Raw genomic sequence first — 23,930 nt, forward strand, 5'->3', positions numbered from 1 at the left:
AGATGAAGGCCAGACAACAACTCCTTCAATCAGCAGCAGACAGTCATCTAAGCCAAGTGTAAAAGAATAAAAACAAGAAAATAGCTTGAGAATGATTGCATTTGGATATATCCATTTGTGAACAACGGATTTGTTTTTCAAAGTTGTTCAACCATGTTAATGATCTCTATGGTCTGCAGGTGAAGTACAGAGAAGGTAAAAAGGAGCTAAACACCAACCTGTACTCTCAGCTGGCTCAGACTGATGAGACCAAGTTGGCCAAGGCTGCCATGGAGCTGCAGAGCGAGGTGGGAGGGGCTTGCTTTTTAAACGTTTCATTTCATCGTTTCCTTATCAACATGTGAAACTTTGTCTGTTGTTTATAGCACCAATCGATCTTGACGTGTTTTCCAGAATAAATACAAGGAGAAAGGCAGACAGGAGATCAGCAGCACTGTTTTCCACCAGATGCCTGAGACCAAGGAGACGGAGTTCTCCAAGCAGATCTCAGAACTTCACAGTGAGGTGAGAGCTTCAAACTCAGGGCGATAGTAATTTAAATAACTGTAAATCTGTCATTCACAAAATGTAGCAATGGTATTAACAAACACGTTTTAAAGTGGATAATTGGCTTTTGTGTTCCTGTTATAGTCAAAGTACAAGAAGGACCTGGAGGATCTGGCCAACACTCTGTACTCGCTGCTGCCTGAAACTCTGGAGACGCAGTTTGTTAAAGAGATGGCCGAGACTCACAGCGAGGTGTGCCTTTGAATTTAATCGTTTTATGTAACCACAGAGAAAAAGAGATTTAAATCATATTGTGATACTGATGTGGAGAATCTCTCAGAGAGATGACCAGACTTCTGGAAAATAGGGTTCTGTCAGTGTTTAAATGCCAATAGACACGGTAACTATAGTGAAGCTTTATAAGTGTTAAATATCTCAATATCACTGCACCTATCCTAAAACAAATTAGTGTCATTTGTCATGTTCAAATATTCTGAGGATGAGGGTCTAAATGCCAGGAAACTAAGAGGATTTTGAGGAACATGAACTGCTGTCATGTCTTTGAAATATGTGCATGCTGTACACCTTTAACACATAGTGTGTTTATATTTGCAATAAGGCTGTTAAATTTGGGATTATTATCTGAGGCAGGCAGTGGGTCGGCCGACTGATTTACTCCCAGTTTCGAGCATTTGACATGCTGATGTGAGTGAATCTTCATCGCTGAGGTGACATGATGTTAATATTTGTTCATTGCTGCCATGTCTGAGTTGCTGCTGCACCATTTCTGTAGCAGCAGTGCATCAGGGCAAGGATACACGGTGTGAGATCTACATTATTTTATCATATCCAAAAATCAGAGGCAGACTTGCTCCAGATTCAAAATGTTTGCAGAAAAATGACGGAGCATTATTTTCATAAAGCATCATGTCTTCCTACACTACAGCAACCAAAGGCAGTTAAGCAAAAGCTAGCAGCTGAAATCAGTATTTGCATGTACTGTGTATTAAAACATACATATTTCCCCTTGTGGAATTACAGACATAATTTTAGTTTCATTCTCTTTCAGAATAAGTACAAAGAGGCCAGTAAAAAGGAGCAGGTTAAATCTCTGTACTCCCAGCTTCCTGAAACCAAAGACACGCAACACGCCAAGGAGCAAACTCAGCTGCACAGCGACGTACGTTCAGCACACACCTTCACTTTAATGTTTAGTTTAATGTCTAATATTATAACCTTCATTTGTTGATAGTGTCTCAAAACTTTAAACTCCTTTAAACCTGTTTTTTTGGGTCTTAAAAAGTCAGGATGTTCAGCTGTGATGTTGTTTTGAGTCAAACTCGGTACTAATCGTAGAAACTTAAAAAGCTGAAACAAAAGTTTGTAATTATATATTTAAAGCAAACAAACCATCACTTTAGATCACTGGTGTCCAAACTTTTTGTTTTCAAAACCAGTTTGATTGGGATTTCGCTTTTACTTTTACAAATAATAATCTAAACATGGAATAATTTTAATGATAGAAACAAAGTGGTCTTATTGTTGTATAACATGGAGAAAGGACATGTGATTGGAGAAACGTTAGGCCAAATTGAACAGGACACGGGTTACCTGCTGTAACTTATCAACGTTGATTAAATTATTACCATTATTGAATTGCAGTTGGGACCACATAAAATCCTTCCTAGGGCCACAAATGGCCCCCGGGCCACAGTTTGGACACCCCTGCTTTAGATGATTGATCTTTCAGCACCATTTAATGTTTTATTTAAAACTAAATTAGTGAGCGGCAGCAGAGAGCGGCCCTGCATCCTCCAGGTGAGGCCAGCTTGTCAGGAGCCTTTCAGGTCATCGGTGCGTTGCTTTGTTGCAGAAAGCTTACAGGGAGGAGGGGAAGAAAGAAGCAGAACACAGTCTGTACGCTCAGATGCCCCAAACCATCGAAACCGTCTTCGCCAAGGAGGTGACCATGGCACAGAGTGACGTAAGTCCCTGGAGAACTTCACACATTTCTGACCCGAGTTCTACTTTCTGCTCTTTAATAACGCAGCATGTGCTGAGCTGGATCAGCTGTGAGTGAACACAGATCATAACTTCATAACTCCAGATCATAACTTCCCTCCATGGTCGTCCCGCTCTATTCTGGGCTGAATTAAGGCTTTTATTACTGGTTGATAAAACAAACTGATCACACCTCGTCCAGCAGATCTGCTCTACATTAATCCTGCTGCATGTTGGTGGACCGACTAGATTCACACCTGACATCTGGTCCCAGACATGAAGGTGACCCAAATTAAACACAGTCATCTATGCCTCATCAGCATTACTCTTAAGAAGCAAAGAAGTTGAGAAGTCTCAGTGCTGAGAGTCAGCCATGAAGGTGGTCCACAGCAGATGGACGGTCCTTAAACAGGAACCTCCCTCAGCCCCCGCCCCCAGTGGGGGGGGGGGGGGGGGGGGGCGTGAGCAGAGGGAGCAGCTGCTGCCTGGAGGCGCAGACGCTGACCTACTGACCAGAACCTGACAGCAGCGCTGCAGAACCAGCTCTGTTAGACACACATCCTCTCTGCTAAGGAGGGCTTATTATTAAATGTTTTATTATTTTAGTTCAAATTATACTGCACTCCTTTATTTCTGGTTGTACAGAAATACCTCAGATAATCTTTGATATATTCCTTTTAATCTGTTTTAAAGAAAATCCCAGATGCCAGCTTTATTAGCACCTCTAGGAACATCTTTAAACGTTTATTCGTTAATCAGAGTGGTTAGAACAGGAGGGTCCGAACTTTTTGACATCTGGGCCAAAAAATGTCAAGTCAAAAGAATTTGAGGGCCAAAAAAAAAAAAAAAAAAAAAAAAAAAAAATAATAATAATAATAATAATAATAATAATAAAAGCTTAATTACTTCAAAATTATATTGGGATTTAAAATATGATTATGCAATATTTTAATTTAACAAATTATCAATGATAGTAGGTCCAAAATGTTTTCCCTTTTTAAAAGTCATCCAGTTTGCAAAACAATTTACAAACTGGATGACTTTCAATCAGCATTAAAAACAGGATTCAGGTTGTTCTTTCTTTGAAAACACTTTTAGTTTAGCCAATTTCTTTAAACGAGTTAAAAGCTGGTTTTCTGTGCACCAAAGCCTACTTTTGAGTAAAGGTCGTTGGATAAATAATAAATAAAGTCCTATTTGCTATTAAATTAAATGTTAATTAAATTAGATGAATACTTTGTACATTTTCAATTGCAAGACGATTTTAATTTGTGTGATAATTTTGCTCTCATTTAAAATAAAAAATGATCCGTCTGCATCAACTGCCCCTCCTGGTGGGCCTCACCATTCTTAAATTGCAGTTGTGGGTCGCTGATAATACGTCCCAGGGCCAAAAACGGCCCCTGGGGGCAACACTTCTAGAAGCTTTTAAGTGATTTCTGACTTCCTGTGACAGGATGTGACACAGAGGCCCAGTCCATTCATCCAGCCTTCAAAATGGGAAAGACATGAGAACATAAAACAGGGTTTGTGGTGATCTTCGCTCTCCATCCAAACATTCAGGAAGCATTTTGTCCTGTAGGGACCCTCAGGGGCCCCAGAGGCCCTCAGCTTTAGCTCCTGTTGGTTCTTCCCACCGTTGCTCCTAAAGTGGATCAGGACAGTTGTCTCTTTTGCTCCAACTTGTCTTGTTTTTGCTCCAGCTGTGTTTTTCTCACAGCAGATGTGAAATCATCGTCCACCTCTCTGCCGGCGCTTTTAACGCTGCAGCTAATTGTCTTAAAGACGGAGCTGGATGACCCCACAGATGATTAAAGAGGCCATCTCTGAGCAAGCTGCCCTGTTTGGGACGGATCAGCCTAAATAACAGCAGCGGTTGGGTTTAATAGAACCAGCGGTCCTGTTTCCTCTAAAGGAAGATGCCATAAAAACGTAACGGTGGAGTAGCTGGAACTCTCCTCCAGGTTGTTTATCTGCACAGGGCAGATGAGACATGCCAGCAGTGATCTGAGCTCCTGGTCCACACATGAGGACACGCTCTGTGGAGGCTGTGGGTAAAGTGGGACGCAGCGCCGTGCGTTACTGGTCTGGTGTCAGCTGACTGAGCAATGCATCGCTAACTGGAGCGTGTAACGGCGCCGCAGACAGCCCCACTGTCTGCAGCACAAAAGCTCGTCATCAGAGCATTAAACGGCGCCTCCTGGGGGACGTGGGGTGTGCCCCCCCCTCGTGTCTCACCGTTACAGCCACCATGATAGGCTGTGATGACGGTGACTCCGTCTATCTGCTGCTGCTCAGTTCCCCGTTTACGTCTCCTTTCCCTGCTTTAATGCCGTTTCCCTCCTTTTCTTTTCCTCCCTGCAGAAGTTCTACAAAGAGAAGTATAACCGTGAAAAGGGGAAGTCGGACTACGCCAGCATGAAGACGCTGCCGCAGGTGGAGCACGCCATGGAGGTCAACAGGAAGCAGAGCGAAGTAACCAGGCTGAACGCCCACGCAGAGCCAGGCTGCTGCTGTTTACACACATTACTGCACAATATCAGCAGCTTTCATTGCTTTATTATAAGAAGCTGTTTTACAGCCGGCGATCCTGATCTACGCGACGTTTAACCGTTTTATGATTGGATATGACCACCCCCATATTTATCAGAACACCTAAAAAACTTTTCTTTTATTGCAGCAGATTAATCTCACACAGATTTAGAAAAATACAACCTCTAATTTCTAAACATTGATTTAAAACAATATTATGTTAAGGAATCATATTAAAATTATTACCAGCTCCTTCCAGATGAATCTATCTGAAGTATTTTTGTATTTATACATGTTTGCTTCTCTGAGTTATATCTATGTTCTCTTTGCTGCCTGATCAGGATGTGACACAGAGGCTCATTCCTGTCAGTCACTCTTCAAAATGAGAAATACAAAAAAAGATCCAGAGCCGTCAAATTCTCACTTTTCTGATGGTCCCAGCTGTAATTAAAACATTTAAAAGAACTGAAAATGTGACAAAAAGGCTGAAAGAAGTCTGTCTGACCACCATGAGACATTATTTCCCCCGTTTGGGACGAATCTCAGGTGTTCTGAGACTTTAGGTTTACCTGAGCGCTTTGGTCAGATGACGCTACAAACACCAAACGCTCCAGCTGGGTCCGCATTTCTCTTTCACATTATCTGTTATCCAACTGAATAACAGGTAAAATAATTTTTTGATTTTACAGTTTAATCCTATAGATTAACGTTAAAGTGACGATTTAGCTGTAGAAAGTGTTCAGATGCTGTTAATTTTACTACCAGTCAGTCAGTCATGCTTTTACCAGTTATCTAATTAAAGGAAATTACAGAGAAAGTTTTAGTTTATTTAAATATTTTCCACTGATCAAACTTTACCAACAATAAGGAGAAGATTTATGCATTCTTTAAGTTAAATAAACCTGAGTTGATCCATTAAGTATTTTTATCATTTAAGCTAAATGTGAGAAAATAATTTCTAAATCAACAGATTTATTTCAGTTTTCCAATGTTTTTTTATCATCTTACATCATTATTTTGGTTTTAAGTCGACTCTTCTTTTACTCATCTTATTTTTCTGCTCCTGTTTTCTGTCTTCTCTGCTGTGAACTGAACCTGCGGCTGATCTCAGGTCGGCTACAGGACGGCTAAAGAGGAGCTGCACCACTACAACTCTCAGCCGGACCGACCGGACATCATCAGCGCCGCCAACGCAGCCCGGCTGGCCAGCGACGTGAGTCCTCCTGCGTCTGGCAGCGAGCGCACGCTAGTCTCCATGACAACAGCCGTGTTCAGGAGATGCTCTCTGAGAGGAGGTGCTGGTTAATTATAGAACAGGAGTTACCGTTCTGTTCACAGGAAGTCCATAAATGTTTTAGCGGACAGCTTTAACTCTAACTTTAACAAACAGCAACGTTCCAACGTTCTGTGCTGGGATGCTAACAGCCGTTAGCCTCGGCTGTGTGAGAGGAGAACATAGAACCGTGAGCTGAAGGTTTAACGGTGGAACAAGCTGAGGGAAAACTGGAGAACATGAGACCAGAAAGTGATTCTTCAGCTGTAACAATGACAGATATTCATGCCTCATGTGTGTATTTTCCTCTCTAAGTGGTTAGTCGTGCCGTAGATCTTTAAACCCATCAGCATCAGATCGTTAGGATCCGCTGAAGGTGGTTTTTCAGGCTCACAGTGGTAGAAAAGCTGGGGAAGACCATCAGGAACCCTGGAGACCCAATAAAAGCAGACCCTTAGAAAAGATCACAGGCTTCCTGGAAGGGAAACAAGCTGCTTTAGAACTGGATCAGAACTAGATCAGAACTAGATCAGAAGTGGATCAGAAGTGGATCAGAACCTTTTCTAACCTTGTGATTCCCAGGTGGCCTATAGGAGCAACAGCAAACAGCAGGTCTGCACTGATGAATCCCTTCTGGCCAGGACCGACCTGCTACACGCCACAGAGGTCTCCAAACTGGCCAGCCAGGTAACAGCGGCTCCAGAGACCCGCCCGGCACACCTGGTGGGAAGACTTACCTTTCTGTCCCGCAGGTGAAGTACAGGGAGCAGCACTTAAAGGGCCAGAAGCCGCGTTACAACCCCATGGACTGCGTCTCCTTTAAACACACACAGGCGGCTGCTGCTCTGGCCAGTCAGGTAGGAGCTGTCTGTCTGTCTGCCTGCCTGTCTGAAAATCATCTGCAGTCTGTCTGTCTGTCTGTCTGTCTGCCTGCCTGTCTGTCTGTCTGTCTGTCTGTCTGCCTGTCTGTCTGCCTGCCTGCCTGTCTGAAAATCATCTGCAGTCTGTCTGTCTGCCTGTCTGTCTGCCTGTCTGCCTGTCTGTCTGTCTGTCTGTCTGCCTGTCTGCCTGTCTGTCTGTCTGTCTGTCTGCCTGTCTGCCTGTCTGTCTGTCTGCCTGTCTGTCTGTCTGTCTGCCTGCCTGTCTGAAAATCATCTGCAGTCTGTCTGTCTGTCTGTCTGTCTGCCTGCCTGTCTGAAAATAATCTGCAGTCTGTCTGTCTGTCTGCCTGTCTGTCTGTCTGTCTGCCTGTCTGTCTGTCTGTCTGCCTGCCTGTCTGTCTGTCTGTCTGTCTGTCGGCCTGTCTGCCTGTCTGCCTGTCTGCCTGTCTATCTGTCTGTCTGTCGGCCTGTCTGCCTGTCTGCCTGTCTATCTGTCTGTCTGTCTGTCTGAAAATCATCTGCAGTCTGTCTGTCTGTCTGTCTGTCTGTCTGTCTGTCGGCCTGTCTGCCTGTCTGCCTGTCTATCTGTCTGTCTGTCGGCCTGTCTGCCTGTCTGCCTGTCTATCTGTCTGTCTGTCGGCCTGTCTGCCTGTCTGCCTGTCTATCTGTCTGTCTGTCTGTCTGTCTGAAAATCATCTGCAGTCTGTCTGTCTGTCTGTCTGTCTGTCTGTCTGTCTGTCTGTCTGTCTAACACACAGAACATCAGTTAGTGTCCAGTTCTCTACCAGATCTGCTCATTATTTTCACACCTGGAACAGAAACAGCACCACAGCATGATGCTGCCACCGCCGTGCTTTACAGTTATTACAGGACTTCATGTCTGGAAGCCTCACTTCTTGTATTTGAAGCCAAACAGCTTCATGTTGGAGTCTTTTATGCAGCAGCAAAGGGCAGCGGAGCGCCGTCAAGCCTCGCTTCTCATGTTGATGCAAACGTGGCTCCAGTGCACTAGAAAACAGAAATATAAATATGTAAACGTTTTTGAAATAAGTGCTTTTGTCCTTGATTTGAGCAGGTAAATAAGATTACCTGCCAGTGGAATGAGTATTTTACCCCTAAAATAAGAAAATTAGACATCCTGCACTTGATATAAAATAATAGAGATGAGTTGTTCCTATTTTAAGTGCAAACATTTTATTCCATTGGCAGATCATCTTATTTAGCTGCTCAAATCAAGGATAAATGCACTAACTTTAAGAAATGTTTACTAATTTTTAGTTCCATTTTCCAGTGTGCAACACATTTTCCATATTTTTAGTGTTTGCATCACTTCTGCTAGCTTTGAGAAATATTTCTTAATCCTTGCAGACTTAAAATAATTATAGAGCTCTTGGTAGCTGTAGACGTGGAATTGAATGCAAACATTAGTTTAATATTTCAACAACTTCTAAAAAGTGGTGCTCTAGGAAGTCTTTGAAAGTCTGTGTAGGAAAATCTATTTTTTTTAAATCAGGTCTGCTCAGAATGATGGAGAAAGCTCTTGGGATCGTTTTTTTTTTATTTTCCTGCGTGCTCCTGCAGAGCTGCGTCCATAAATGCGCCTCTGACCGTCGTTCCTCACGCAGCGCGTCAGATTCAGACGCTGAGGCGGTTCCCTGACAGCACGCCGTCCCACAGCTCCCCTGGCTTTCTTCTGATCTCCTGCAGCTTCCTCTTCAGCCTCAGAGATAAACAGGCCTGGAGGAACAAACCGTGTTGTTCACGCTCTAAAATCCACTGTGCTGAGTGGGCGTAGCCATGGCAACCCTTTTTTTAGGCAAACGAAGCGGGACCGTGGGATGAAAAGCAGGAGGAGGTGAAGAGGTTACCGGTGGACACGCACAGAGGACGGCTTGTGTTTAGGTCCCGGCTCTGATGCCCAACCCTGAGACGTCCCACAGTGGACATGTCTCAGTGTGTCACACTGAGACGTTCCACAGTGGGACGTCTCAGTGTGACACACTGAGACGTTCCCAGAGGAACGGCAGGACCTGGACACGTGTGCCCACAGCTCAGCGTTACGTAACGGCTCGTTGTCGCTGAACGCTGCCTGGTGTTCAGGAACGCCGGAGCTGCTTTTCAGTAAATCTGCTGCCTGAAAGGAGACCTCCATCCCCGCGGCTCTAAACGCAGTTTGGCAGCAGTAGAGCTGCGTTTGGCAGCGGGGAAAGAGAAAAGAAAGTTCTTCTGTCCCAGACTAACACGAACAGAGGGACGGTTAAACAGCCGAAGCTTAACGACGCTAAAACCAGAGTATTGGTTAAAAAAAGTCTCTTCATTCAGTGTTGGCGTCCTTTTATTCCTAATCTTTTAGACAGATTTGTGAGAAATAAGGGAAGAAATGTGATTATCTTGGAGAATTTGGTAAAACGTAGAATATATTTTCATCACAGACATTGTTTCTGTCCCTGAGGAGATGTAAAGCGCTCACCTTTACCTTTATGGAGCTAAAGGTTTTGTTAATTTTAATTGAAAATTAAAGAAATTTTAATTCAAAAGATAAAGCTTTAAATTCTATATATCTTTGCCTGATACTCCTTCCAGTTTCAACTCGTATTTCTGTGCAGTTATCCCCCATCCAGCCAGAAGTATGATGCAGGGCTGCATTAATGCGTGGAATGATGGTTTAATATGATGAGAACAAATAATTTAAACATTAACAATGTTGTGTCTTTATTGCTGCAAAAGAAACAACAAGAATTGGGGATAAAATAAAGAATAAAAACCCATAACATAAAACGAGCCCTGGACACATTAATATAATAATAATTATTTCTGTCAAAATCATCATGAGTTAAGCACCTGGATTCTGGATTTAAAATGGAATTAACTTATAATATTTTCCAGTCCTTTTCTCAGAACTTCTCAGATGCTTTCAGAACTTTTCCTGAAATTTACAGGATCTTATTCTTTAAATCCTAACTGTGCCTTTCCCAGAAATCTCAGCTTACATTGGAGGAATGTGCATAAACATACCTGGCACTCTCCAGAACTTTCCTGGAAATCACTCGGTACTTTCCAGGAACATTCACAGATCTGGAACACACAGCTCACCTGAGATTAGGTACCTTAAATTTACAGGATCCTGCTCAGAGCTCTTTAAGAACTTTACAGAACTTTCCTGAAATGTACACAGCCTTAACTCACTGGTTACGTTCAGGAGAGGAAAAAAGTCTTTGAAAGTTTGGTAAAATACACAGAAAGTTCTGCCAAATACCAGTACAATTTTTTAAATCAGCTGAAAGTAACTCGTTCCTTCAAGTGATGGTCTTCCTCACATTGTGATTTAAAAAAAACATTTAAACATTAAAAATTATCTGAGCAGTTTCTGCATCTCAATCTACAGTTTCAGACGTTTTTAGATTCTCCTGACCTCTGCCTGGTCTGACGTCTTTCAGGACGTTTCTAACCTCAAACCAGCGTTCTTAAACTCTTTCTACAGAAAAAAGCCTTCATCACTTTAATGTAAGCTTGTTCTTTATTTTGCAGGTGAAGTATAAGACCAAGCAGAACCAGAGACCTGAAGGCTCCTCAGACGTGCCCAACCTGCTGCAGCTGGAGCACGCCCTGCATGCCAGCAAGCTGCAGAGCAATGTACGCCGTAAATATGATCAATATTTATGATGATCCTGTGAGAAAGCGAGCCTCCATGATGATGGTGTCTGTGTGCTCAGCTGGAATACAAGAAGAAGCACGACCAGACGAAAGCCCACTACCACATGGCTGTGGACACGGCTGAGCAGCTGCACCACAGGGAGAACGCCGTGCTGCACAGCCAGGTGTCACCGGCACGCTGATCCAGTCAGGCGATGGTGTTTCTGACGCGTTTCCTCTCTGTTCTGACCAGATGTTGCTGCTCTCTGCAGGTGAAGTACAAGGAGGAGTACGAAAAGAACAAGGGTCGCTCTCTGATGGAGTTTGGAGAAACCCAGAGCTACAAAGTGTCCAGAGAGGCTCAGAAGATGCAGAGCGAGGTAACAGCAGATCGGCTCCTGAAACAGTGGGATATGACGACCCCTAGTGGTTAAACAGCAGAATGCAACCAACTGTGTGGAATACCTTAGAGAAGAAGCTCAGAGACTTTCTGTGTGTTTGTGTCCCTCAGAGGGAATACCGCAGGGACTTTGAGGAGCAGGTGAGAGGAAAAGCGTTGCTGGATGTGGATCAGACCCCAGCGTACCTGACGGCGCGGCACGCCAGCAGCCTGCTGAGCGAGGTCTGCATCATCATAAGGCCTGGAAGAGTTTAGCTCTATACACACAGGAAGATGACAAAGATATTAGTTCATATAGTTTTCAACACCGTTAAGGCTATAAGTAAATTATTTGGAACATAGACAACAACAATAATAACAACAATAATAACAATAATAATAAAATATATCCAATAGGAAGACAAAAGTAATTTTTTTAATGTACGTTTTACATCCCAGAGAAAAGAAACGTTTTAAGAAAATTAATTGAAATTCTTTATTGCCATTAAACTGAGGCAGGACAACTGTTTTCCAAATGTTTGTAAATAATTTTAATTTTATAAAAATGAAAATGCTTTTAGAAACGTGATTTTTCTCTTTGAGTTGCTTTAATGTGACGCTCTGCTTCTACCTGTATTCTACTTTATAATCATTATTATAGTGACATTTGCAAACAGGCTTAAACTGAAGGCCAGCAGAAGCCTTCAGTTTAAGCCTGTCTGCTGCTGCCATGACCCAGATTACTGAGAATTTACTCAGGCATATAATCACATTTATTTATTGATGCTGGTTTGTTAAATTACAAGACATGTACACCCTCATCTACTGCCCCCTGGTGGCGGAAGATGTGCAACAATAATAATGGAAAATATTTAAATGGTAATTTAGAGGTCAGGCTAATTAAATGTATTCACAATGAACTCCATCAGGAAATTTTAAATTGGGCTAAAATTTAATGAGAATTATATATCCTTTAGGGCAGGTGTGGCCCGGGGGCCATTTTGCGGCCCCTGTTCTTAATTTTTGTGCCCCATGCCCAACTGCATTTCAAGAAAGATTTGGCAGACCAGCACTGGAGGCAACACAGTGTTTTTATTCTCAGTGCAAAATTATTATAGGCAAGTTAAAATGAAACCATTGAATGTTAGGTGTAACACAAAACGTTTGTCTTTTAACAACTACATGTTCTCTTTAATTTCACAGTAAACGGGACCAGCAAATGCAAACTTTGGCCCATTAAATTCTGACTGGAATTAATTTATTAATATTGGCTAAATACAGTTTGTCTCATTTATTTATTGAAAATGATCATGTTTTCTAGAGCAGGTAAATCTTTACAATTGTTTATGTAATTTATTTATATAAATTTTTTGGCCCTCAATGGCTTTTAACTGGACAATTTCGTCCCACAAGCTGAAAAGTTTGGACACCCCTGCTTCTATGTGTATCATTTTAAAAAGCAGTTGTTGTTTATTAGATTTTATTTAACATATGATTTTTGTGATCAGAAATAGTCTTGTGTAGTGGAGTAAGAACAGAAAGTTGAAATTACTTCTTTAAAGAATGCTTAAATGACACAGGATGAAAAATATGTATAGATTTCCAGAAACAGCTAAATTTAATTAATCTGTTATAATTTCATCTTAATGCACTTCGCAAAATAAATAGATACACTTTATACTCAGTTATATAAAATCTACCTGACCCAAATTCTGCACAAATGAGACAAATTCATTCTGGTATCAATCATATCAGAACATTTCCTCACTTCATCAGCTCTGCATCACATCTGAGCCTCGGCAGGTTTAGCTTCAGTGAACACCAACGATCAGACTGGATTCCCAGAGACATTACAGGCTTTTCCCTCCAGAAATCATAGATTTTTGATTTTCTTTCCCACTGAATCGTGGACCTTTCTGCTGGGAGATGCTAATAGCCGTTAGCCACTTCCTTGTTTTAACCCATGCTGTGCATGAGCACTAAGTACTTCCCCTCTTATTAAAAATAAACACAACCGGCTTTATTTACAAACAAATTGATCAAAAACAAACCAGAAAACATCCAAATAACAACTAATACACCAGCAGGACGTGATAATCTTTCATAAAATCTTTGTATGAATTAGCTACTAACGTATACATTTAAAAAAAGTCAAATAACATGGTTATGCACCTTTAACACAAAGGAACGTCTAGCAGAACCAGAACCAGGCTCAGTGGGAGCGACCATTCGCTGTTTGGGTGAAGAAAGAAAAGAAACAAACAGAGCTCACAAAGTTTTTAGCAGCAATACCTCCACCTACGGCTTCATCTAGTGAAGAGGCACAGATGAACCCAGAAGAACTGGGTCAGCAGAACCTTCTATGGAGACCAAACTAAAGTTTAAAAATGGAATAAAAACTGAAACATTTGCTCCTCTAGTGTTAATATAAACTCTCACATAACATCTGGTTCCTTTCTTCCCCTAAAGCTGACGCCTGAACTCATCGCTCAGCCTTTCTGGTCTCTTTGCAGAAGGCGTACAAGAAGGACCTGGAGCAGGAAGTTAGGGGGCGTGGCCTATCCGGCGTCGGTCTGGAGGAAACGCCTGAACTCCTGAGGGTTAAAAAAGCCAATCAGATCCTGAACCAGGTGAGACTCCCTTTAGGAACCAACCTAGATTCAGAGATAATTGGGTCTGACGTTCACTGCGGAGGTTTGGTTTGTGTTCCTGCAGAAGGAATACCGCCGGGATCTGGAGACGGAGATCGTGGGAAAAGGCATGGAGCTGAGCGCAGACGTGCTGGAGATCCAGAGAGCCCAGAGAGCTTCAGCGATCCAGAGCCAGGTACCCACAATCACGCCCCTCACAGGTTATTAACCAGCTACACCTAGAACCAGGCTGATTACAAGGCTTTATCTGACTTTGGTTAAAGATAAAATTGTTGGTAAAGCAAATCAACCTCAGATATCAGACAGTATTAGATATTAACCAGTGATTTCCCTGCTATTAACCTTAAAATGCTCATTTAAACGTCTTTATTTTGGCTTCATAACTGTAAACATTTTAATACATAATGTTTAAACTGTTACAACGGTGTTAAACTAACTTTGTAGTTTGATTTAAATGTTTCAGAAAAAATGTTAATTAAATCATAAATTCACTGCAGTTTTCTAAATATAGTAAACATGGCAGCCAAACATCTCGCCTCTTTGTTTGGAGCCTCTTAAAGTTCATCCAGTAAAAATGTTGCTCGTCGTTTTAACTTCAGGCAGCACACACATCAGACAATATGAGTTAAGGTCATTACTCTGGTTATGGTTATATGCGAGTAGAAAGTCAATTATGCTTCAATGTAAAGCACTCCACACCAAACCAATGCCGTAATGTTGGCTAATGACCAGCAGGAGGCTGAAGACCCACCTGGTGTTCAGGTTCCTACATTAAAGGTATACTATGCAACCAGGGTTGATTTTCCAGCGAGGCTCCCCCCAGAGGGCGAAAGTAAAAGTGCACTGTCATAAAGATGCTCAGCTGTTCTGGTTTCTCCTTCAAGCCAGGCGCGGTTGTTTTGAGCTTAGCAGACAGGCGAACGCAACGAAAAGTGGAAAAAACGGCAGTACAAACAATGACTAACACAGTGAAGGTATGAACATCAAGCTTCCCGCAGCGCTATCTTGGCGAGGCGGCCGCCTCGGTAGCGTCTCGCCAACATTAAAAAAATAAAAAAAAAAAAATAATAATAATAATAATAAAACTCGATATGCTTGCATGTTTATTTGACGTTAACACGCAGTTCTTTGTTGTTGCATTCGCGCGTGCATATAGTGAATGGCAGGGCAAAAACACATGGAGTTCTCACCGTAAAGCAAGACCGACTCTCGTGATGCACGAGACTTCTGAGCCTGTGGGTGCAGACCGAGGGCTCCTATACGGTATTTCCCCCACAGACCACCAGGGCGGCCGAGAAAACCTTTGTTCGACCTGAAATGACTCATATAATCATCCAAAACGGTATGGAACACATTAATTAACTGAAAAATGTTGCATAGTATGCCTTTAAATAACAAACACCATAAGGTTCCTAGCGCAGGCCACCTAGTGGTCAAGCAAGGTAACAACAGTTGGGTGACTGGTTAACATCTGACAGCCTAGCATTTATTTGGATTTTCACTACAGGACAAGTTATTCAGGTACAATTCGCTTTTTTCCATGAATTTAAGACCAAATTAATTAATTAATCTGGATTAACAGACGTAAAAATAAAGCTAACATTTGGCACGTCTATTTTTAGGCCTGTTTTCTGTTTTCTGATGCGCTGTTCTCCTGACTGAACATCATGTACATGCAGACCCACGGGTTGGACGCAGCTTGGGAACGCTCCCGCTGTTTTCCGTCTTATTTCAATTCAATTCAATTCAATTTTATTTATATAGCGCCAAATCATGAAACATGTCATCTCAAGGCACTTTACAAAGTCAAGTTCAATCATATTATACAGATTGGGTCAGATTATACAGATTGGTCAAAAATTTCCTATATAAGGAAACCAGTTGATTGCATCAAAGTCCCGACAAGCAGCATTCACTCCTGGGGAACCGTAGAGCCACAGGAAGAGTCATCTGCATTGTACATGGCTTTGCTGCAATCCCTCATACTGAGCAAGCATGAAGCGACAGTGGGAAGAAAAACCACCCATTAACGGGAAAAAAAACCTCCGGCAGAACCGGGCTCAGTATGAACGGTCATCTGCCTCGACCGACTGGGGTTACAGAAGACAGAACAGAGACACAACAAGAGAAACAAAGAAGCACAGAAGCACACATTGATCTAGTAATCTGTTCTACATTAGATGGTAGTAGCGGGTGAGCCGTCTTCTCTGGATGATGTCACAGTTAACAGAACGCCAGACCAGGTGTACCTACTATGAAGAAAAAGAGAGAGAGCAAAAGTTAAAGCAGAAATGACAACACATAATGCATAATTGAAGAACAGTAGAACTCAATATAGTGAGAAAATTAGATCCTGATATACTCCAGTAACCTAAGCCTATAGCAGTAAAACTAGCTGAGAGTAACATGAGTCACTAGTTATAATTTTTGTCAAAAAGAAAAGTTTTAAGCCTAGTCTTAAAAGTAGACAGGGTGTCTGCCTCACGGACCAAAACTGGGAGTTGGTTCCACAGGAGAGGAGCCTGATAGCTAAAGGATCTGCCTCCCATTCTACTTTTAGAGACTCTAGGAACCACCAGCAGACCTGCGGTCTGAGAGCGAAGTGCTCTGTTAGGAACATACGGGGTAATCAGAGCTCTGATATATGATGGAGCTTGATTATTAAGGGCTTTATACGTTAGAAGAAGAATTTTAAATTCTATTCTTGATTTAACAGGAAGCCAATGAAGGGAAGCTAAAATTGGAGAAATATGATCCCTCTTGTTGATTTTCATCAGAACTCTTGCTGCAGCATTTTGGATCAGCTGAAGGCTTTGAACTGCATTTTGTGGACTTCCTGATAGTAAAGAATTACAATAGTCCAGCCTTGAAGTAACAAATGCATGGACCAGTTTTTCAGCATCACTCCTGGACAGAATGTTTCTAATTTTGGCGATATTCCGGAGGTGAAAAAAGGAAACTCTGGAAACCTGTTTAATATGGGATTTAAATGACATGTCTTGGTCAAAAATAACACCAAGATTTTTTACTTTATTACCAGAGGCCAGGTTAATGCCACCCAGATTAAGTGATTGGTTAAGAAGTTTATTTTTTGAGGACTCTGGCCCAAAGATTAAAACTTCGGTCTTGTCAGAATTTAGATGCAGGAAATTTAAAGTCATCCAGCTTTTGATGTCATCAAGACATGACTGCAGTCGAAGTAATTGATTGGATTCATCAGGATGTATGGATAAATATAGCTGAGTATCATCAGCATAACAGTGGAAATTAATCCCATGCTGTCTGATAATTTTGCCAATCGGAAGCATATATATAGTAAAGAGAATTGGTCCAAGGACTGAACCCTGTGGTACTCCACAGGTGACCCTAGAGTTTGAGGAAGATTTATTATTAACATGAACAAATTGGAATCTGTCTGACAGATAAGATTTAAACCAGCCTAATGCTTTCCCCTTAATCCCTACAGTATGTTCAAGTCTTTGTAGGAGAATATTGTGATCAACTGTATCAAACGCAGCACTGAGATCTAACAGGACAAGTATAGACACAAGTCCATTATCTGAGGCCATGAGAATATCATTAGTGACCTTCACCAGAGCTGTTTCAGTGCTATGATGAGCTCTGAAGCCTGACTGAAACTCCTCAAGTAGGTCATTACTTTGTAAATGTTCACAAAGTTGATTAGCAACTACTTTCTCAAGAATTTTAGATAAGAAAAGAAGATTAGATATAGGTCTGTAATTTACTAACTCATCTTGATCAAGAGAAGGTTTCTTAAGTAAAGGTTTAATAACAGCTACTTTCAAAACCTGTGGTACATATCCATTTACTAAGGATAGATTAATCATGTCTAAAATAGTGCCACTGATCAAAGGGAATATCTCCTTAAACAACTTGGTTGGGATTGGGTCTAACATACAGGTAGAAGGTTTAGATGAAGCTAAAATTTTACATAGCTCAGAAAGCTCTACTGCTTCTAAACAGTTCAAACACTGCGCAGATTCTAAAGATTCCTCCAATGCTGCCTCACTTACTGAGGACGAGGTAATCATGTTTGGGAGGATGCCAATTATTTTATTTTTAATGGCATCAATTTTATTTATGAAGAATCCCATAAAATCATTACTACTAAGAGCTAAGGGAATGGATGGATCAACAGAGCTGTGGCTCTGGGTAAGTTTGGCAACTGTACTAAAGAGAAATCTAGGATTATTTTTATTCTCTTCAATTAATGATGAAAAATATGCTACTCTAACTCTGCGGAGGGTCTTGTTATACAACAATAGTCTGTCCCTCCAGATTAAGTAGGATTCCTCTTGGTGTGTAGAGCGCCATTTTCTCTCCAATTTCCTAACATTGTGCTTCAAGGAACGCAGCTCTGAATTAAACCAAGGAGCCAGCTTCCTGTGAATAATCACCTTCTTTTTCAAGGGAGCTACATTGTCTAATGCAGAACGCAATGAGGAAGTCACATTGTTAGCAAAGGTATCGATTTGTGAATGGGAAGAAACAGCAATGCTGCCATCTACAGGGCATTTCTGCAATACTGAGGATATTAAGAAGGGGACAGACTCTTTAAGTTTTGATACAGCATTATCCGATAAAAATCTACTATAATGGAACCCTCTTTTGGGGGTGGAGAATTCAGTTAGATTAAACTCAAATGTTATTAAAAAATGATCAGACAGGACAGGGTTCTGAGAGAATACTGTTAATTCTTCACAATCAATGCCATATGTCAGCACAAGGTCTAAAGTATGGAGCCGAGAGTGCGTCGGTTTATGCACATTTTGAACAAAACCAATTGAATCTAGGATAGTTTTAAAGGCTACACTAAGGTTATCACATTCAGTGTCAACATGGATGTTAAAATCACCCACTATAATAACCTTATCAGTATTTAACACCAAATCAGATAAGAAATCTGACAACTCATCCAAAAACTGAGTGTAAGGGCCTGGTGGACGATACAAAACAACAAACAGAAGAGGTTTTATTGCTTTGCAGTTTGGATGAGGGAAACTGAGGGTTAAATGTTCAAAAGAACTGTAATTATTAGTTGGCCTGGGACTAATTAATAAATCAGACTGAAAGATAGTTGCCACTCCTCCTCCTCTTCCCACAGATCTGGGAATGTGGAAATTTGAATAACTGGAGGGGGTTGACTCATTTATACTAACGTAGTCCTCTTGTAGCCAGGTTTCTGTGAGACAAAACAAATCAATCTGATTATCAGAAATCAATTCATTAACTAACAAAGTCTTTGGAGGGAGAGACCTTATATTTAATAGACCACATTTTATTATTTTATTTTTAGGTTCAAGGTGAACCATATTGATTTTTATTAGGTTTTTATGATTTGTTCCTTTTAGATCAGTTTTTGATCTGTTAAGTTTTGGCCGTGGGAAAGACACCGTCTCAATAGGATAATGGGTGGGTAACAGTACAGAAGCTGCAGAGAGGTGTGTTAAACTACGGCTCTGCTTCCTGGTCTGGACCCTGGGTTGTCTTACCTGACTCCGCCAGATAGATTTGCTCCGCATATCCATCTGGAAACCTTCCGTTGAAGTAATTTTGGGAAGGGGCGAAAATACTGGTTAGCTGATTGGCCTACGTTGGTGATAGACGGGCCAAATGAACCAATCAGATTCGTCGTCGCTCGTAACAGAGCGACGACGAAAACACAACCACAAGCCAAGCTACTCTTGCTGCTGCAGGTAAAGGCTCGTTAGCTCAGCAAAGAAATACTCTGTAATTCCGATAAAACTTGCTCGATAGCCGCGCTAACGCTAGTTTCATCGGCTGAAGCCGCCATGTTGTTTAGACTGAACTGACGCGCTTTACGTCACACCTCAACCCGCCTCAAAGCCAACGCTGATTGGACGTTCGTTTGGTGAACGGCTCCAAATTTTCTTTAACGGAGAGTAGCCAGACTGATCTGCGAGTGAAACCTTGAAAGCTCGCGAGATCAGGATGGTCTCACGAGGCTATGGGTTGTCAGCATTTAGGAGGACTAATAAATCCGGCCAGATTCCTAGAAAGAAGAGCAGCACCCTCCAAAGTAGGATGGATGCCGTCTCTCCGGATCAGACCAGGTTTTCCCCAGAAAGTTCTCCAGTTATCAATGTAGCCCACGTCGTTTTCTGGACACCACCTAGACAACCAGCGGTTGAATGATGACATGCGGCTAAACATGTCATCACTGGTCAGATCAGGCAGGGGACCAGAGAAAATTACAGAGTCCGACATAGTTTTAGCAAACTCACAAACCGAAGCAACACCAACTTTGGTGACCTCTGATCGGCGTGACCGGGTGTCATTACCGCCAGCGTGAATAACAATTTTGCGGTATTTACGCTTATCCTTAGCCAGTAGTTTTAAGTAGGATTCTATGTCGCCTGTTCTGGCCCCTGGTAGGCATTTAACTATGGTCCCTGGTTTCTTTAGTGCCACATTTCTCATTATGGAGCTGCCAATAATTAAGGTCGGCTCCTCGGCGAGATTGTCGCTCAGAGGGGAAAATTTATTAGAAACGCAGATGGGTTGGTGGTGATCTGGGGTCTGTAATCTAGAGCTATGCTTCCTACGAACTGTCACCCAGCCAGCCTGGTTACCAGGCTGCTCGGGTGCTACTGCTTTAGGTTCGCTACGTGAAGTTACTCTATGCGGCTCAGCGCTAGCAAAAGAGCGGCTATCAGCTGGTTTTTCAACAGCACGGAGCCGGGTCTCCAATTCTGACACCCTCGCCTCCAAAGCTACAAAAACACTACATTTATTACATGTACCATCATCACTAAAGGAGGCAGAGGAATAACTGAACATCTGACACAGAGAGCAGCAGATAGGAGACTTAGTCAGAGCCGGAGAAGCCATTATGAGGCTAAGGCTTGGCTAGCGCTAGGCTAACGCTAGGCTAAAGCTAGGCTAACGCCCTATTATCACGCCAAAGAACAAACCGTGTGAAACACGAGGAGTTCCCAAACGTGATGAGCAGCCACAGACAATGTTTTAAAAGTGCTTATGTTTGGAAACAGATGTTACAGCAAAGAGGTTTAAAGATAAAAAGCGAGAGAGCCTGGAGCAAAGCTCCGTCGTTCACACAGCAACAACAGGAAGTGACGTAATACGCCTTACCGCAAACAGGAAGTCCGCCAATCAGGAAGTTGCAGTTTACCAGTTTTCATGCTCTAAGTGTTTCTGTGCTGCAGAGATCGTACAGACAGACGGATCAGTTCAGAGAAAACTCGTACGGGTCGCTCACCGACACGCCGGAGCTGCTGCACGCCTCCTACCTGAAAGACATCTACAGCCAGGTGGGTCAGCAAACATGCATTCCCTTCAGACGGCTGCTCCCTCTAGGGGGCGCCATATTTCTCCTTTTCCCTCGCTGTGGTTGTTTGCCGGTCCATGTTTGCCCCCCCAGCAGACATCCAGACATCTCACCTCCTGTATTTCAGCCAATGCCACAGTCTCTGTACTCTAACTAACACTTCTACCTTCATCCTGTCACATCCTCGTCTTTACGTCACCTTTGACCCCCACGTTGGCTCTGGTTCCTAGCTGCTCCTGTCTCCCTGCTGCTGTAACGTCTGCGTTATAAACCTGAGCGTCTGTCCGTGTGATTCTGCAGAAGAAGTACAAGGATGAGGCGGAGCAGCTGAGGGGTCGCTACAGCCTGCTTCCAGAGACGCCGGAGATGGAGCGGGTCCGAGCCAACCAGAGGAACCTGAGCTCTGTGAGACCTGGAGCCTGTTAAAGCACCTTGTCCCGTCTCACTTAGATAATTATTAGATAGTTACTAACTGCTCCGTGTGCCGTCTAGCTGCGCTACTGCTGGGACTCCAAGCTGATGAGAGGCCTGATGGCGTCCGTCTCAGAGACGCCCGAGATCGTCCTCGCCAGGGAGAACGCCAAGAACTTCAGCGACGTACGTTTAGCCAGCGCCAGTTTCTCAAAACCTTTAACAGGCTGCAAGAGAAGAGGGGCGGATCAGAAGGTTTCTGCTTTCAGCGTCTACTGCAGCTGCAGGCGTCTGTCCACAAAACACAAGAAAATTAATAACTTTACTGCAGAAAACAAATAATTACACATGAAGCAATGCATTAAACTGTTAATACCCTAAACAAAACTCTATTCATGTATATTTTATATTACAAAGCTTTTACTTTGCTGATTGCAGCAGGTAGTTTTTTATTCATAGATTATGAGATTTTTCAGGATGTTTTCAGCTTTTGGTTCTGTTCTGATGAATCTTTGCATGTTTTCTCCCACCTGATAGTTTCTCTAATTAGCTTTTTCTTTATTTCTGAACACGGCTTATTTCACATGGATATAAAGTTAAAATCTGGACTGAAGCTTGTTTGAATGGACTAAATCCAAAAAGACCTGAAAGATCCTCAGAAAGAGGTTTCGGTTCAGATGGCTTTAAAAGACTGAAGGAAGTTCTGGCAGTTTGGACGCGTAATGAAGAGAAAATGAGCGGATCAGGACTTTCTGAGTGTTTTTCTAGATGAACTCTGTGTGCAGCAGCTGCCTGACACCAGGTTCTGTTCAGGTCCGGTACAGGGAGGAGGTGGGTCAAGGCACGGCGGTCATGGACACACCTGAGATGGAGCGAGTCCGACGCAACCAGGAGAACATCAGCTCAGTGAGTAAAGCTGTCAGACGGGCCGGTTCTGCCAGAACCCAAGAGAATAAAACCTAAAAAGGCCGTAAAGCTGTTAGACGACGAGCTTAACGGGAGTCTCTGTGCTCTGATTGGTCCGGTTCTCGTTGTTAAAGGTCTGTGTGAGGTATTTATTGATCTCTTCGGTTAAAACCTGTTCTCCATTCAAACCTGAGCCCCAGCAGCCAGAGACAGGAAGGACATGCAGATGGTGTCAGAGTCTTAGTGAGAAACAGCTGGGTTTGTGTTTCTTTGCTGTGGGCCAGGCCTCTGAGGTGTGACCCGGGTCCGTTTGTGGCCCTCAGAATGATTTAGTGCAGTAAATCTGACCAATCAGCAGGCTGATGCTAAGTGTTTTTAGAAAACGAGTGACCCACATCCTGTCGCTGTTCCTGAGAATAACCCGCAGCAACTGATCCCAACATCACACAAAATAAAAGCCTTTTTCTGTAATAAGTCAAAGTTTCAGATTTAACACAAATTAAAGATCTATTTTCTAAATCATTTCTTTTATTAAATAGTTCCTGTTTAGTTTATTTCTGAGCATCTAAAGGTAAAGTCCAGTTTCATGGCCTGTTGGCCCTCATGGCGTCAGCTCTGGACATCCCTGCAGCAGACGGTGACGGTGACTGAGAAGTCATCTGGCAGCAGATCCACTCATGATAACCAAGACGTGTTGACAGGATCCGTCTAACGGACCCGGCATCGTGCCGGAGACAGACGGCTCCCAGCGGGGAGGCTCAGAGGCTCAGAGGCTGTGTGGCGGTAGGCGCTTTCATTAGGGGGAGGAAACAGAAGAAAAGAGAAGAAAAGAGAAGAAAAGAGACGTATGTGAAGCTCGTGCATCTTATGGCGTTGGAAAAAAGATGTGTCCCGATTCAGATGTGCACAGATGTGAGGTTCTGTGGGTCAGCTGGGGTTTAGTGATTGGAGACCAGAGGCTGGCAGTAACTAGTTACATTTACTCAGTTACATTTACTTGAGTAACTTTTTGAAGAAAATTTACTTTTAGGAGCAGTTTTACTGGACTGTACATTTTACTTTTACTGGAGTCAAATTATTACTGAAGCATTTCTGTTCTTAGTTGTGTAAAGTTTCTGGCTCCTCTTCCTGCTGTGAGTAACTTCATGAATAAAGAACAAACTAGTTTTAACCATAAAGGCACCAGAGACAAAAACCTGGAGTTTATGTTTAGTGAGACTTCTTATTTGTGCACAAACTTTAATATTTTAAAGTTATTTTCGATCTGCTGAACTTATTGAGCCATTTGGAGTAAACAGTAGATATTGTCCTGGGAAATACTTTGTACTGTTCTAACATACTGTAAATACATTAACTGCTGTTAGTATTGCTTTTAGGTTTAATGTTGGAAAATGGATTTAGAAAAGTGTTTCTTTTGTCTTTAATGTCTTTAGTGTATATTTTTGTC

The 23,930-nt window shown here is 42.4% G+C and overlaps 1 protein-coding gene across 8 annotated transcripts in view; it reads left to right on the forward strand.

The window, feature by feature from the left end:
• Nucleotides 1–23,930, forward strand: part of nebl (nebulette) — a 123,534-nt gene that overhangs the window by 81,093 nt on the left and 18,511 nt on the right. For 4 of the 8 annotated variants that reach the window (XM_036124924.1, XM_036124925.1, XM_036124926.1 and 1 more), the window contains 19 exons: nt 180–287; nt 394–504; nt 631–738; nt 1,556–1,666; nt 2,360–2,470; nt 4,852–4,962; nt 6,131–6,232; nt 6,875–6,979; nt 7,045–7,149; nt 10,702–10,806; nt 10,887–10,991; nt 11,079–11,186; nt 11,318–11,428; nt 13,699–13,815; nt 13,901–14,011; nt 21,045–21,149; nt 21,467–21,571; nt 21,659–21,763; nt 22,391–22,483. The exons of 3 other annotated variants lie outside the window; for them this stretch is intronic. In XM_036124924.1, coding sequence (XP_035980817.1) covers nt 180–287; nt 394–504; nt 631–738; nt 1,556–1,666; nt 2,360–2,470; nt 4,852–4,962; nt 6,131–6,232; nt 6,875–6,979; nt 7,045–7,149; nt 10,702–10,806; nt 10,887–10,991; nt 11,079–11,186; nt 11,318–11,428; nt 13,699–13,815; nt 13,901–14,011; nt 21,045–21,149; nt 21,467–21,571; nt 21,659–21,763; nt 22,391–22,483 — 2,037 coding nt within the window. The remainder of the gene's footprint in view (nt 1–179; nt 288–393; nt 505–630; nt 739–1,555; nt 1,667–2,359; nt 2,471–4,851; nt 4,963–6,130; nt 6,233–6,874; nt 6,980–7,044; nt 7,150–10,701; nt 10,807–10,886; nt 10,992–11,078; nt 11,187–11,317; nt 11,429–13,698; nt 13,816–13,900; nt 14,012–21,044; nt 21,150–21,466; nt 21,572–21,658; nt 21,764–22,390; nt 22,484–23,930) is intronic. One more of the 8 variants, XM_036124927.1, reaches the window with a different exon arrangement.

The sequence above is a fragment of the Fundulus heteroclitus genome, chromosome 21 (genome assembly GCF_011125445.2).
Source record: "Fundulus heteroclitus isolate FHET01 chromosome 21, MU-UCD_Fhet_4.1, whole genome shotgun sequence".
Taxonomy (NCBI): Eukaryota; Metazoa; Chordata; class Actinopteri; order Cyprinodontiformes; family Fundulidae; genus Fundulus; species Fundulus heteroclitus.